General features: G+C 51.2%; 1 protein-coding gene across 1 annotated transcript in view; it reads right to left on the bottom strand.

Moving 5' to 3' along the window:
* SORCS1 (sortilin related VPS10 domain containing receptor 1) overlaps window positions 1–16,443 on the bottom strand; it is a 619,679-nt gene that overhangs the window by 73,232 nt on the left and 530,004 nt on the right. Inside the window, exons 17-18 of the mRNA XM_066601489.1 lie at window positions 8,519–8,632; window positions 5,266–5,437 (exon numbers count right to left, since the gene is read on the bottom strand). Coding sequence (XP_066457586.1) covers window positions 5,266–5,437; window positions 8,519–8,632 — 286 coding nt within the window. The remainder of the gene's footprint in view (window positions 1–5,265; window positions 5,438–8,518; window positions 8,633–16,443) is intronic.

The following is a 16,443-nucleotide window of genomic DNA, read 5'->3' as shown; positions in this document are numbered from 1 at the left end:
TGTCATTATCCCGTCCCCCAAGTGTCAGCGTGTCATTATCCCGTCCCCCAAGTGTCAGCGTGTCATTATCCCGTCCCCAAGTGTCAGTGTGTCATTATCTCATCCCCCAAGTGTCAGCGTGTCATTATCCCGTCCCCCAAGTATCAGCCTGTCATTATCCCGTCCCCCAAGTGTCAGCGTGTCATTATCCCGTCCCCCAAGTGTCAGCGTGTCATTATCCCGTCCCCCAAGTATCAGCGTGTCATTATCCCGTCCCCCAAGTGTCAGCATGTCATTATATCGTCCCCCAAGTGTCAGTGTGTCATTATCCCGTCCCCCAAGTGTCAGTGTGTCATTATCCCGTCCCCCAAGTGTCAACTTGTCATTATCCGGTCCCCCAAGTATCAGCGAGTCATTATCCCGCTCCCCAAGTGTCAATGTATCATTATCTCGTCCCCCAAGTGTCAGCGTGTCATTATCCCATCCCCCAAGTGTCAGCCTGTCATTCTCTCGTCCCCCAAGTATCAGCATGTCATTATCCCGTCCCCCAAGTATCAGCATGTCATTATCCCGTCCCCCAAGTATCAGCGTGTTATTATCCCATTCCCCCAATTGTCAGCAGGTCATTATCCCGTCCCCCAAGTGTCAGCCTGTCATTATTCCGTCCCCCAAGTGTCAGCGTGTCATTATCCCGTCCCCCAAGTGTCAGCGTGTCATTATCCCGTCCCCCAAGTGTCAGCGTGTCATTATCCCGTCCCCCAAGTGTCAGCGTGTCATTATCCCGTCCCCCAAGTGTCAGCGTGTCATTATCCCATCCCCCAAGTGTCAGCGTGTCATTATCCTGTCCCCCAAGTGTCAGCGTGTCATTATCCCGTCCCCCAAGTGTCAGAGTGTCATTATCCCGTCCCCCAAGTGTCAGCGTGTCATTATCCCGTCCCCCAAGTGTCAGCGTGTCATTATCCCGTCCCCCAATTGTCAGCGTGTCATTATCCCGTCCCCCAATTGTCAGCGTGTCCTTATCCCGTCCCCCAAGTGTCAGCGTGTCATTATCTCGTCCCCCAAGTGTCAGCGTGTCATTATCTCGTCCCCCAAGTGTCAGCGTGTCATTATCTCGTCCCCCAAGTGTCAGCGTGTCATTATCCCGTCCCCCAAGTGTCAGCGTGTCATTATCCCGTCCCCCAAGTGTCAGCAGGTCATTATCCCGTCTCCGAAGTGTCAGCTTATCATTATCCGATCCCCCAAGTGTCAGCCTGTCATTATCCCGTCCCCCAAGTATCAGCGTGTCATTTTCCCGTCCCCTAAGTATCAGCGTGTCATTATCCCATCCCCCAAGTGTCAGCTTGTCATTATCCCGTCCCCCAAGTGTCAGCTTGTCATTATCCCGTCCCCCAAGTGTCAGCAGGTCATTATCCCGTCCCCCAAGTGTCAGCAGGTCATTATCCCGTCCCCCAAGTATCAGCGTGTCATTATCCCGTCCCCCAAGTATCAGCGTGTCATTATCCCGTCCCCCAAGTATCAGCGTGTCATTATCCCGTCCCCCAAGTATCAGCGTGTCTTTATCCCGTCCCCCAAGTGTCAGCGTGCTATTGTTCCGTCCCCCAAGTGTCAGCGTGTCATTATCCCGTCCCCCAAGTGTCAGCAGGTCATTATCCCGTCCCCCAAGTGTCAGCAGGTCATTATCCCGTCCCCCAAATGTCAGCAGGTCATTATCCCGTCCCCCAAGTGTCAGCAGGTCATTATCCCGTCCCCCAAGTGTCAGCAGGTCATTATCCCGTCCCCCAAGTATCAGCGTGTCATTATCCCTTCCCCCAAGTGTCAGCGTGTCATTATCCCGTCCCCCAAGTGTCAGCGTGTCATTATCCCATCCCCCAAGTGTCAGCTTGTCATTAACCCGTCCCCCAAGTGTCAGCGTGTCATTATCCCGTCCCCCAAGTGTCAGCTTGTCATTATCCCGTCCCCCAAATATCAGCGTGTCCTTATACCATCCCCCAAGTGTCAGCGTGTCATTATCCCGTCCCCCAAGTACCAGCAGGTCATTATCCCGTCCCCCAAGGGTCAGCCTGTCATTATCCCATCCCCCAAGTATCAGCATGTCATTATCCCGTCCCCCAAGTATCAGCATGTCATTATCCCGTCCCCCAAGTGTCAGCGTGTCATTATCCCGTCCCCCAAGTGTCAGCTTGTCATTATCCCGTCACCCAAATATCAGCGTGTCCTTATCCCATCCCCCAAGTGTCAGCGTGTCCTTATCCCATCCCCCAAGTGTCAGCGTGTCATTATCCCGTCCAAGTACCAGCATGTCATTATCCCGTCCCCCAAGGGTCAGCAGGTCATTATCCCATCCCCCAAGTATCAGCGTGTCATTATCCCATCCCCCAAGTATCAGCATGTCATTATCCCGTCCCCCAAGTGTCAGCTTGTCATTATCCCGTCCCCCAAGTGTCAGCTTGTCATGATCCCGTCCCCCAAATATCAGCGTGTCATTATCCCATCCCCCAAGTACCAGCATGTCATTATCCCGTCCCCCAAGGGTCAGCAGGTCATTATCCCATCCCCCAAATATCAGCGTGTCATTATCCTGTCCCCCAAGTACCAGCATGTCATTATCCCATCCCCCAAGGGCCAGCAGGTCATTATCCCATCCCCCAAGTGTCAGCAGGTCATTATCCCGTCCCCCAGTGTCAGCGTGTCATTATCCCATCCCCCAAGTGTCAGCGTGTCATTATCCCATCCCCCAAGTATCAGCATGTCATTATCCCGTCCCCCAAGTGTCAGCGTGTCATTATCCCGTCCCCCCAAGTGTCAGCGTGTCATTATCCCGTCCCCCAAGTGTCAGCGTGTCATTATCCCGTCCCCCAAGTGTCAGCGTGTCATTATCCCGTCCCCCAAGAGTCAGCGTGCCATTATCCCGTCCCCCAAGTGTCAGCGTGTCATTATCCTGTCCCCCAAGTGTCGGCGTGTCATTATCCCGTCCCCCCAGTGTCAGCGTGGCATTATCCCTTCCTCCAAGTGTCAGCGTGTCATTATCCCATCCCCCAAGAGTCAGCGTGCCATTATCCCGTCCCCCAAGTGTCAGCGTGTCATTATCCTGTCCCCCAAGTGTCGGCGTGTCATTATCCCGTCCCCCAAGAGTCAGCGTGCCATTATCCCGTCCCCCAAGTGTCAGCGTGTCATTATCCTGTCCCCCAAGTGTCGGCGTGTCATTATCCCGTCCCCCCAGTGTCAGCGTGGCATTATCCCTTCCTCCAAGTATCAGCGTGTCATTATCCCATCCTCCAGTGTCAGCGTGTCATTATCCTGTCCCCCAAGTATCACCGTGTCATTATCCCGTCCCCCAAGTGTCAGCGTGTCATTATCCCATCCCCCAAGTGTCAGCGTGTCATCAGTCCTTAGGACTAACCTGCAGCACCGGGCACAGCCTGTGGCAGTGCTATAGAAGCCCACCCTTCTTCCTCCTCCCTGAATATCCCTTTAATCTCTTTCTACATATTCCACCTCTCGTTTCCTTTCTTTTGCTGGATTGTGGCGGTTGGGGCTCGGCGGCTGCAGACTCAGCGCTCTCTACCTAAATATTAATCTGTTTCTGGATTCACATTAATCTTAATTCCCTCGGCTACATAATTGGTTATCTCAGACTACTATTTCTCAGTACAGTAATTGGTCATTGATTAGTGAGTCTGGCGCATAAATAACAGCTGAGGACAATGTGGCCCCCTCCTCCGCACCGCACATCACGTACGGATGGTCTCAGCGCCATATTTCACTTGTCTTCGGCATTTCTGGTTGCATCCATTCTTATATTCCCGATGACCACAGTGATAGCCGCCTGTAAATGGACTTTCTGTCACTGGTCGTTAACTGGTAATAATTGCAATGGCCTGACGATTATTAAACTGTGATCAGCATAATGTAGTTAAATACGCAAAGCATTCTGGGAAATCCACTGCACAATTGAGCCCCTGATTGTTTGTCTTGTTCTTTCAGTTAAAGGGGTACCTGACACTTAACTCCAAAGCTGTGGCTGTGCCTGACACTGAAGTGAATGGAGCTGAGCTGCAGTACCAGGCTCGGCCACATGAACACAGATAGGTCGATCAGAGGATTAAAGGTTCCCGCGCTCCAGGGGTGCAATATAAAACAATCTATCTGGATGGACGGGTGGCAAATAGATGTCCAAGAATCCCCCAGAAATCCCAGTTATGCCTTGAAATGATCACGGCTGTTGTAGATGAAGACGGACCTACCTGTGATACACCTGCTGCTTTCCATTTATGTCGATGTCATAAAATGCCATTTATTGTCCATCAATTTCTGGGGGTTCTTGGACTTTAAAACCCCTAAAACGTAAGTGCGAGTCCCATCTATTTGGGACCCTTCTATACAGATTGATTGTCTTATTCTGCACCCCTGGAGCACGGGAACTGTTTATCCAGTGATCGACCTATGATGTCTGCGGTGGATTCCACCTGCAGAAGTTCCATAGACGCGCTGCACTCCGTGGGTATCCAGTAAGGATGGGGACTTGGGTAATAGCTCAAAACTTGAGTCTTAAGGCAAACCCGCAGGATAGGTGTGACGGCCGACCCTGCAGGGAGGTGGCCAGGTGAGTCGCCACCGATCTAATATTCTGCTTGTTTCCAATACACTGTCACTTTTGGAGCGCTGCCCTCGCTATAATTGTTCGCTTTTACATGAACAAGAGTGGCGCTGTTTCTCTTTTCTTGAAAGGGTTTATAGAATTTGAAAAGCATTGCTGCTTTCCTGCAAACAGCACTTGTCCACAAGTTATGTGTAGGGCTGCTGCTCACTTCTATTCTTTTCAATGGAGCTGAGCTACAATACCAGATATAACCACAAGGGGTAAAGTGGCGCTGTTTCTGGGGAAAAGAAACTCTTCTTAAAGAGACTGTAAATTTGATAAAAATGGCAGCTTTTTTGCAAAAACAGCACCACACCCATCCACAGGTTCTATGTGGTACTGCAATTGGGACTTATTCACTTCAGTGGAGCTGAGCTACAATACCAGATATAACCATAAGGAGTAAAGTGGCGCTGTTTCTGCAAGACATTAGTCATGTTTTTCTAATCCTGTACAATTATGAAGAGGCCGGCCATTGAGGTAGTCTTGTACTTGTACAGATCTCTGCTGCCACCTTGCTATGCGGCAGGGTGACACGCACTCCAAATTCATTGTCAGCGACTAGGCTGTAGTAATCTCTTGGAGTATTGGAGCTGGTGGAGGCGATATGCTGGACGGTATACTTGGCGCAGTTTCTCCCCCCGTACCTCCTCTAACTGTAGAACAAATGTGACATTGTGTCCTTGTTCCGCAGTCAACTTCCCGTCCAGCGTTGTGACTCGGAGACCCTGCGGAGCCTTCCCCGGACACTGCTGAGGTTTGGCTGTGTACCGCTCTCTCACACCGTCGGTGCAGTTGTTGGATACAACCTTTCTGTAGCTGAAACAACAGAATACAACATGTCACGATACATTGAATACACATCTACAGGCGACCGCCCCAAACATGGCCGAAGTTTCCACCTCCGTTAGAAACTGGGACATATGGACAGGAAGATGACTGCAGAATCAGACTACACAGGGATGCTTTGTAGTCTGTTGTCATGGAGACGCAATCAAGATGCAACATGTAGTTACTGTTTTAGATACACTGGGCAGATTCAGCTAGAGCAGCACTTCAGCTTGGGCCCCGTTCATATCTGCCCCTTGGGACCCGTCAGATTTCAGTAGTTCAGAACCCATGAGTAAGATGGTGCCAGAAAAGCTCCATGACTTAAATGGGATCCGCCCGGCTTCCCGCATTCTATTTGGTCCAGGATTTTCTGCTGATCGGCGCTGGCAATCGCCAATGTGAAGGCATCTGTATTGTGTTTTTTTGGAAGTGAAATTAATTTAAAAAAAAGGGGGGGGGGGGGGGGAGTCAGTTGCTCCATTCTTTTGCTTTTTTTATAGCATTTGTCTAAGCGCCTGATAGCCGTACGAGCGACTATTGCTAGTCTGCTTTACACAGGAGAGATAGCCTGCCAGACAGTGGAGATCCCCTCCATTTACAGGGAAAAGGCAGTTGCTCAAATATTACACTGAAACGGAATGACTAGCGACTGCTGAGCAACTTCTGGCTGGGCCCCGTCGGAGGCCATGTGCGCACATGAGGACAGTCGCCCACCAGCACTTGTTCGAGTGATATGAAGGTACCTTTAGATACATCGGGGACAGATTTACTGAGTCCTGCATATAATACGTCCATCTAACTAAAGGCTGCGCTGGCGTGAAGTGCGTGAAACGTGCTACGAGATGCAAGCCTATTAATACATTCGGTGCAGCGGCGGGTTGTCTGTGCGCCGGATATGCCACGCACTCCAGCTTGTAGCCTTCATAGATCTCAGCTGGAAGTTAAACCAGTTTCCAGTGTACATTGTGGTAAATCGGATGGGCCATGAGTGGCGACACGCCATAATGCTAAGCCCCACCCACATTGTAGAAGAAGTGGCAGGCCTGGGCAAAATGATGAAAGGTCACCCAAGGTGGCAGTCTTCTGTGCCAGAGACCTATTGTACATACGGCTTTTAGTAAATGCGCCCCGTGGATGGAATCTTTAAACGGGTGTTCTGAGACATTGAAATAAGTTAAAATGGCTTACAGCGAAAATAAACTAAAAACTCGCCCATCCTGTCTAGTGAACCGCGCAGAACCTGCGTCCGTCACGTGCCGTACATTGACTTCAGCAGCCATAGAAGAATCGCCGTACGATCCGCCGCACACAGCCGCCAGCTGCTTCCTCCGGGTTCCATGCGGCGGACACTGGTGCTGCCGCTGGACGGGGAGCCGCCACAATAGGTGAATAGCCAACTTATTTTTCTTTTAGGCGCTTTTAACTTTTTTATGTCCCGGAAAACCCCTTTAAGAATAATGGAATAATGGGGGTGGTGGGGGGGGATCATCATTTTGTACGTCAGTCTGATGTTATTCCCTTCTACAGTGTACAATGTAACAGATGTATCAAGCATCGCACCGTTAATACATATGCTGCATCATTCTCTGTGCCCAGAGACGTGGAGTCACTTTGTGCGCCCCCCCCCCCCCCCCCCCGGCTGCTGGACTGAGATTGTAATACATTTTGCAACTTTTTAAAAAAGTCACAATTCTTAAATCTGTTTAAAACGTCACTCCGCTCAAACTCCGCCCCCTTTTTCTAGACATTTTGGAAAAGTGAGGATTTTGGCAGAGCGAGGGTTTTCCGGGGTACGTTTTTTATCGCTAAAAATCGACGCTCATGGTCGTGATCGCCAAAAAACATCTATTCATGCCAATAAACAGCAGAGGAGAAAATGGAAAAACACCTAGGCTTGTGTGAAGGAGCCTTTCGTCTGAGTCACAAGACCCTCATGCAGCTCAATCATAGGGGGACGATCACACAAAATGACCCTCTGTTGAGCGGTTTCGGCTAATTGAACTCTTAGGCTCCTCCCTCTTAGGACTCCCACCCAATAGCGTTTTTTTTAAATGTCAATGGGATTTCTAATGCTAAAAATCGCACAAAAATGGCAGCTTTGTGCTTCTTCCGGCTATCACTCCAAATCCACGTCATCAATGCTGATGGCCAGAAGTCGTGACTCCGCAGCGAACAGTGCGTCAGAGAAGGAAACCCACGTGGGAGAATCGGATCATGTGACTTGTGGCGTACAACATGTATATGTGAGAGCCGTGCGGCCCGGGCTGCAGTGCGCATTGTTTGTACTGATCCCTACATCTACAGACTCTACACAAACACATTACGCCGGCACACAGGAGGTGCGGGCGCAGAAGACTTTGTAACCGGTATTTTAAAAAATCCTGGATTAAAAAAAATATATATATATATACTAGCTGATATACCCGGCTTCGCCCGAGTTAATTTGGTACTGGTGTTTATCTGGTGTTCACACGGAAAATCTTATGAAGTCGTGGTTACTTTAGAGATACCGGAAAAACATATGTTCATCATTTTGCATAGTTCTCTGCGTTACCCAGGAAACACCAGGTGGAGGTAACCATGCGACGTTTCCTTCATATAAAATGACATCAGGAAGTGAGAGAATTAGATTCCATACGTAAAATTTGGACGCTCATTATTTTGCGCATAGAAATGAATAATCGAGTTGGGACCCATTAACTTTTCCTATTTATGACATAATCAATGCTCGTGCCAAGTTTCCCGTTTCTATGACACCGGAAAGTGAAAAAATTACATTCCGCACGTAAAATTTTGACGACAATTCTTTTGCGCTAGAATTGAATAATCGAGTTGGGACCCAATTACTTTTCCTATTTTGGAGATAATCTATGCTTGCGCCAAATTTCATGTTTCTACGACATCGGGAAGTTGGAGAACTTTTGGCGAGTCAGTCAGTCAGTGAGGGCTTTCAGCTTTATATATATAAATGACTGGCCGTCTGCTAATTATCCAGGAAGATGAAATAATCAGCTAAAGTAAAACAAAGCCCACGGCTACAACAGTGATCCACGTGGGGGTGCTACTTACCCGGTGCTGTTCAGGTAACTTTGCCCCAGACTGCAATCTTTGGACAAGGAGGACGGGTTGTACCAGAAGGCGGGCAGGCACTGGCCATTGCTGTGTCGCTCATAGCCATAATCACTGCAAGCAGAGCAGAAAACATTAGAATCCTAACAGATGTGTCACCACCACAGAAAGGAACCCGGATCTACAGACATAGTCAGGTGTAGGAAGAGTGAGGCTCAGGTGTAGAAGCAGTCAGGCTCATGTGTAGGTAGATTGAAGCTCAGGCGTAGGAGCAGTGACATTCAGGTGTAGGAAGAGTGTGGCTCAGGTGTAAACGCAGTGAGGCTCAGGTGTAGGAACAGTCAGACTCAGGTGTAGGTAGATTGAAGCTCAGGTGTAGGAAGAGTGCGGCTCAGGTGTAGGAGCAGTCAGACTCAGGTGTAGGACGGGTAAGGCTCAGGTGTAGGAGCAGTGAGGCTCAGGTGTAGGAAGAGTGAGGCTCAGGTGCAGGAAGAGTGAGGCTCAGGTGCAGGAAGAGTGAGGCTCAGGTGCAGGAAGAGTGAGGCTCAGGTGCAGGAAGAGTGAGGCTCAGGTGAAGGAGTAGTAAGAGCTGGGTGTCAGGGCGTAACAGTGAACTAGGGACGAATCTCGCCCTACAGATTAGTTTTAGCGTTTGTAGCACAGCTCCCTGTTTTTGCACCACATTGTTTCTTCCTACCTAATTGCAGCTATAAATGTGGCAGAGTGGTGGTTGGCGATGCCGGGCGCAGCATTCGCAGAGCACGTGGCCGACTGGCCAACCAAAATCCCAAGTGGCCTATTTCAGCTGCCGATGACTAGGCAGGAGCGTCTGTCCTGCCGTCATATTCGGAGTGTTCCGGGAAGCTGGGGGCCTATTCACAAAAACTATTTAAAAGTTGCGTCTGAGTCTTTGGGCCACGACTTACATTGTCCGGCACACAGATCCCTGTCCGTGGGCTGTCTGACACGTGGCACCCCGGACAGTCACACAAGAGTTATTACTCAGAGCATCTGATTACAAACAAACCACAAAGGTGAGTAGGACGACTTACAGTAATGGGTTTGGTGCCATCGGGTGGAAAAATCATTCATGTGAACAAAACTGGTGCAAAGAGGGGGAGCGGCTGAGTTACCCACAGCAACCAATCAGAGTTCACCTCTACAAAATGACATCAGAGCCGTGATTGGTTGCTGTGGGCATCTGAGCCGCTTATCCTCTTTGCACCTGTTGGGCTTATCTCCCCCACTTGATTTTCACTCCTTTAGAAATAATGTGTGACGCCAGACTGAGCCGCGAAGAAAGGACATGTATGCTGCAGCGCCATCGGGAGGCTGAAGAGTAAAGCCAGAAGACAGTTTCATACAACCCGCCTACATGACTTACAGACATCACAGACATTGATGAACAGGCCCGGAGTGGGCAGATTCCCGGGGGCAGTCAGTGGCCCGAAACATGTATATCTGGCCCCTCCGTCACTGTCATGCATGTATATCTGGCCCCTCCGTCACTGTCATGCATGTATATCTGGCCCCTCCGTCACTGTCATGCATGTATATCTGGCCCCTCCGTCACTGTCATACATGTCGTGTCTTCAGTGCGGATGCACTGGGCACATTGTCCTGTCATTAGGTATGTGTATTGCAAAGCTGCAGCATGTAAGAGGTTAACGTCTGAGAGTGGCTGGGATATGTCTGGGATATGTAACAAGTTGGTCTTGTCACGTGATGATTATATGAGATAAATATGAGTCATTGAGAGAGTTCTAAAAGAGTTCCATCTCAAAAGAGTTGTGAGAGGAGTGAGAGTGCCGGCCGCATGGGGGAGGCTGAGGGGAGGGATCCTGAGGTCCCCAATTCCAGGAACCCCCTTTGAGGAGTGAGAGAAGAGAAGGAGTCTGCTGTGCAGCAATTAAGCTACTAATTCCTGAGTGTCTGCGGAGCGTTGTGTCCCCTCCTGTCATCCTGTATCCCGGAGTGTTGTGTCCCCTCCTGTCATCCTGTATCCCGGAGCGTTGTGTCCCCTCCTGTTATCCTGCATCCCGGAGTGTTGTGTCCCCTCCTGTTATCCTGTATCCCGGAGCGTTGTGTCCCCTCCTGTTATCCTGTATCCCGGAGCGTTGTGTCCCCTCCTGTTATCCTGTATCCCGGAGCGTTGTGTCCCCTCCTGTTATCCTGTATCCCGGAGCGTTGTGTCCCCTCCTGTTATCCTGCATCCCGGAGCGTTGTGTCCCCTCCTGTCATCCTGTATCCCGGAGCGTTGTGTCCCCTCCTGTCATCCTGTATCCCGGAGCGTTGTGTCCCCTCCTGTTATCCTGTATCCCGGAGCGTTGTGTCCCCTCCTGTTATCCTGTATCCCGGAGCGTTGTGTCCCCTCCTGTTATCCTGTATCTCGGAGCGTTGTGTCCCCTCCTGTTATCCTGTATCCCGGAGCGTTGTGTCCCCTCCTGTTATCCTGTATCCCGGAGCGTTGTGTCCCCTCCTGTTATCCTGTATCCCGGAGCGTTGTGTCCCCTCCTGTTATCCTGCATCCCGGAGCGTTGTGTCCCCTCCTGTCATCCTGTATCCCGGAGCGTTGTGTCCCCTCCTGTCATCCTGTATCCCGGAGCGTTGTGTCCCCTCCTGTTATCCTGTATCCCGGAGCGTTGTGTCCCCTCCTGTTATCCTGTATCTCGGAGCGTTGTGTCCCCTCCTGTTATCCTGTATCCCGGAGCGTTGTGTCCCCTCCTGTCATCCTGTATCCCGGAGCGTTGTGTCCCCTCCTGTTATCCTGTATCCCGGAGCGTTGTGTCCCCTCCTGTTATCCTGTATCCCGGAGCGTTGTGTCCCCTCCTGTTATCCTGTATCCCGGAGCGTTGTGTCCCCTCCTGTTATCCTGTATCCCGGAGCGTTGTGTCCCCTCCTGTTATCCTGCATCCCGGAGTGTTGTGTCCCCTCCTGTCATCCTGTATCCCGGAGCGTTGTGTCCCCTCCTGTTATCCTGTATCCCGGAGCGTTGTGTCCCCTCCTGTTATCCTGTATCTCGGAGCGTTGTGTCCCCTCCTGTTATCCTGTATCCCGGAGTGTTGTGTCCCCTCCTGTTATCCTGTATCTCGGAGCGTTGTGTCCCCTCCTGTTATCCTGTATCCCGGAGCGTTGTGTCCCCTCCTGTTATCCTGTATCCCGGAGCGTAGTGTCCCCTCCTGTTATCCTGTATCCCGGAGTGTGTCCAGGAGCCGAGTCATACAGGGAGCCGCTTTAGTCCCGGTGCCACCCCATGTCCTCCTCCCTGACCATCTTCTAAGCGGTCTCTCCTGCACTGGCGTGTAAAGCTGTATCTTGCAAACCAGTTTCCAGCCGCTGTCCGTTTGCACTGATTGCGTTTTCAATGTTTGCAGTGTGTGGACTGTATTATTTCTACCGTCGGCTAGTCAGCGGTGTGAAGGAACAGTTGAGTCCCGCGTGACGACTTCTTCAGTCCGCCACACATATACAGGTAACTGCTGACCTAGCGGTGCCTTGGCTGAGGTTCCGTGCGTCCCTCCGGGGAGGAGTCTGGTAGAGCCACCATGACAAGTGCCATCTCTACCCTCGCCAGCTCCTCAGCGTGGGCCTTGTGTCTCGGTGACTGCAGCAGCTCCACAGGGTCTAGACTGCTGCAAGGGGCAGCAGAGGACAGCAGAAGCATTGCTATGGCAGCACTGTCTAAGCGGGGGCCGTGATGAGACAACCGCCACTTCCTGGCGGTCGGAGCAGCAGGAGAATGCCTGCAGGCAGCTGCCCAAATCCTGCAGGCCAGCAAGCAAGATGCTCATATGGCACAAGGCCCTAGTCTAGATCTTGCTGACTGGGCGCCAGACACCCACTATCTGCCTCTTCCATGGACTGGCACTCACTCAGGGTCTCTACCAGTATACAGTGTGTGCCCAGAACCTGCCTGAACTCCTATGCAGGATGTGACCTGTGTAATGTAACCGTCTGCATATCTGCACCCCTGGCTGCAGCTCTGCACCCCTGTCTGCGTATCTGCACCCCTGGGACACATGGGCAGCATCGCTTGGTGTCTCCATTGCTCTCATGCTAACTTCTCTTTTCCGTTGCCCCTGTGGCACCCTCCAGTATCCTCCGCATGGCCTACACGTGCCACCACCGCCATTAGAATATAACATACGGGCTCCTGGAGCTCCGGGGGTAGTTCCACTCGTTCACACCTTCCTCGTTACTCGTTATGCTGATGACCGCCCGTTATAAACGCTCTTTAAGTTACGCATGAAATTAGAAATTCTAGCTAAACTTGCAGAAAAGTTTTGGAGTTCCTCGAAGTTGTGAGGCCGAGTGAATCGGAGCGTTCCTCCCACCGCAGTCTGCATAATAGCATTTATCGACCAATTACTAAAGCAAGGATCTCTCTCTCCGTAGCGCGGCGCCCGCGGGGACGCAATAATATCATTGTGGCGGCGCGCTGTACTGGTAACTGTCTGCAGACTGCTGGAGGGAGCACAACACAATATTTTATTTCTCAAATTACATTCAACACCAGCAAGCGCGGCGCGGGATGCCTTTAATTCACCATTGATTTGATAGACTTCAGATGATAGAGAGAAACAGCGGAAGGAAAGCCGATTATGGGGAAACATTCATCTTCCTTTAAGGTTGTGTCTTCGCTTCTCACTTCATACTTTACAAGATTCATCTTAAGGTGAACCTGAAGAAGGTTGTTTATAAGGTGGTCATAATAGGGAAGAACACGAGGGCACTGACAGGGCACCCGCTATACTGCACCAAGAAGGTCATCTGTAAGGCGCTGGTAACCTGAGGGCACTATGAGGGCCACCGCTGTACTGCACCGCAGGGGAGGAGCTAAGGACTCATCGGCCCGGGTGCAAAAGTTTATCTTGGGGGCCCCAACTTAACCCCACTCTATAGAGTGTTCAGAACAAGAGCGCAGTACGAGGGCCACCACTACATTACCCCAAGAAGGTCAGCTATAAGGTGCTCATAATGGGGAAGAACACAAAGCTACTAGAATCACCACCCACTATAATTGTCCCAAGGAGGACATCTGTAAGGTGCTTAGAATGGGGTAGAACGCCAGGCCACCATCTATAAGGTCTTCAGAACATGAGGGCAATAATAACAGTAGGGCAGAAGGAGCACCATCCACTACAGAGCCCAAGAAGGTCATATATAAGGTGCTTGTAGTGAGGTAGAACGCAAGGAAGTCACTAGGAGGGCCACCCTCTATATTAGGGAAAGAAGGTCACCTGTATGATGGGGTAAAGCTTTAGAGTACTAAGAGGACCACCCTCTATACAGCCCCAAGAAGGTCACCTATATGATGGGGTAAAGCTTTAGGGTACTAAGAGGACCACCCTCTATACAGCCCCAAGAAGGTCACCTATGTGATGGGGTAAAGCTTTAGGGTACTAAGAGGGCCACCCTCTATACAGCCCCAAGAAGGTCACCTATGTGACGGGGTAAAGCTTTAGGGTACTAAGAGGACCACCCTCTATACAGCCCCAAGAAGGTCACCTATGTGATGGGGTAAAGCTTTAGGGTACTAAGAGGACCACCCTCTATACAGCCCCAAGAAGGTCATATATAAGGTGCTCATAATGGGGCAAAGCTTGTAGGGACTATGAGGCGCCATAGACATCTTGGAAGAATGAAGAGAGGTCTGAAGAACAAGCGGATCAGTGGAAGAACGAGGAGGAAGAAGGGCCCCAGGTGATATGCCCCCCATCCACCCCTTGTCAGGACAGTGTCCGGGATATGGGGGTCCCTGAGATATCCCGCAACCCCTGTCCCTGCCTACTTGCCCCCCTGGGCTAACCCCCAGGGCGACAACTGGGCGGCGGTCCCTACCCTCACTAGGGAAGCGGGACACGGGAAGACAAACAGACACTGAAGACAAACAACGGTAGAATGGTCAGACAATCCGGGTCGGCAACAGGAGGGTACGCAGTACAGGGGGGTCAGGCAAAAACGTAGTCAAGGTCCAAAAGCAGAGGTCAGGAAAGCCGGGGTCACAAACAGGAGTCAAAAGAATACGCGGGTGCAGCTGGAAGACCAAACTAACACTGGCAAGGGCTGAAAGGAAAACACACCTTTTTAAATGCTGTCAGCGCTCCCGCCCCAGAAGCCGATTGGGGCGGGGAGCCTGACAGCAGCAGGGCTAATCAGGGAGGTGCTGGGGACACACCCCCAGTCTGCAGCACAGACAGTTACTAGGGAAGCCAGCCTGGTAGTCAAGTGCCTAGAGAAGCACCAGCTGCCTCCCTAGCAACCCGGCGGCGACCAGTCTTACAGCGGCCCGGGGAGATCACAAGAACCGGGGCTCCCCTACGCCGCACTCCTGTAACCCGGGTGGCAGGACCGGTGGTGTGGGCACGGGGCCCCCGAGAATTGCTGGTTCTGACACCCCTCCTCTGGTCCAGGGACACATTTCCCACCCGGATCGGGGGATGCTTTCATATTGATGGCTCACCAATACTTGATCGCCGTGAGTCCCACCCTTGGCACCATCGCTGATCAGCTGAATGATGGGGCGCTGCGTGCGGCATCCGCTTTATGATTTACTGCGCCGATCTACTGCTCTACTAATGGGCCAAGCTGATCCTCGGGGCGATACGTTGGACCCCACTCCTAAAACATTGATGTCCTCTCATTAGAGGTTCTTTATGGAGGGGACTGCATTCCCTGACGGACGGTTCAGGTCTATAGAAATCTGTACTGCCTGCACCCCAGGGCTGCTGAACCCAAGGGCACAATGCGTAACAGGGGCCCCACTATAATGCTTATAGAACTGGGAGGAGGGACCTCCGGGGCCCCCGAGGCTCCAGGGTGCGCAGCTCCCCCCCCCCCATGCTTCTATGGTTGTGTTCAGTGTGAGACTCTCCTCGTCAGTAATTAATGGCGTGATGTCCATCACTTTGCCGACACACCCGCCGTCCGTCTGCCGGATCTCCGCGCCGCAGCGTGATTTAGCGCGGATTTATTGGAGCAGAGAGAAATAAGATATTTCCAGACACGACGTCACTGCGGGATTTATCGGCACTCGTGGAACTGAGGCTCTTCTTCTAAACTCCCTCTCAGTCGTGTGAAGATGTACGGCGCAGCGCCGGGCGAGGAGTCGCTGACTAGTCTGAGGGATGGGGCTGAGAGTCCAGACTCATCTCTCTGTACAGACGGTAGGACATCCATCACACAGACCGCCAGCATCTCCACAGCTCTCCCCTAATGCTACTCCCGAATCATGCAGGGGGCTCCTGTGTTCTGCAGCGCCCCCAGTAGGCCAATAAAAGCACTGCAGTTTGTCAGTAGTGCGGTCGGTCGTTCTGAGTAGACAAGAGGCGATTCTCTAAGAGTCTCTGCCACCCCCTACTGGTATCTTCCTCGCTGGCAGTACAGCTGTGGCGTTATTAGTTATGTAGCCCCGTATAGCGCCACCATGTGGGTAATTTATGCACATACTGCATGCCACTGTAGCCTGCATATTGCATGGCATGATTACGAGGTTTCAGTGTGCTACTAATACACAGACACTGCATGGCAGTGTTATGTTGGCACCATTCTATAGGTACTGCGTGGCGATATTGTGTGGGCACAGTTCTATAGACAATGTATGTGGCAAATATTATATGGGCACTAGTCTGCAGGCACTGTATGGCAGTATTATATGGACACAATTTACAGGCGCTGTATGGCAGTAGTATGTGTGCACTACTCCATAGCACTACAGTATGGCATTAGGTGGACTCTATTCTATAGGTTCTGTAGGACAGTAGTATGTATACATAATTCTATAGGTTCAGAGGCAAATTGACAATATTATATGCCCACTAGTGTATACTAGTGGTATAAGTATCTATGCACTGCATGGCAGTAGTATGTTAGCTCTACATGGTACTATGGTACAAGTATATATACTGCTGTATGGCGGTAGTATG

The sequence above is a fragment of the Eleutherodactylus coqui genome, chromosome 4 (genome assembly GCF_035609145.1).
Source record: "Eleutherodactylus coqui strain aEleCoq1 chromosome 4, aEleCoq1.hap1, whole genome shotgun sequence".
NCBI lineage: Eukaryota > Metazoa > Chordata > Amphibia > Anura > Eleutherodactylidae > Eleutherodactylus > Eleutherodactylus coqui.
This window is presented reverse-complemented; position numbering and strand designations above follow the sequence as displayed.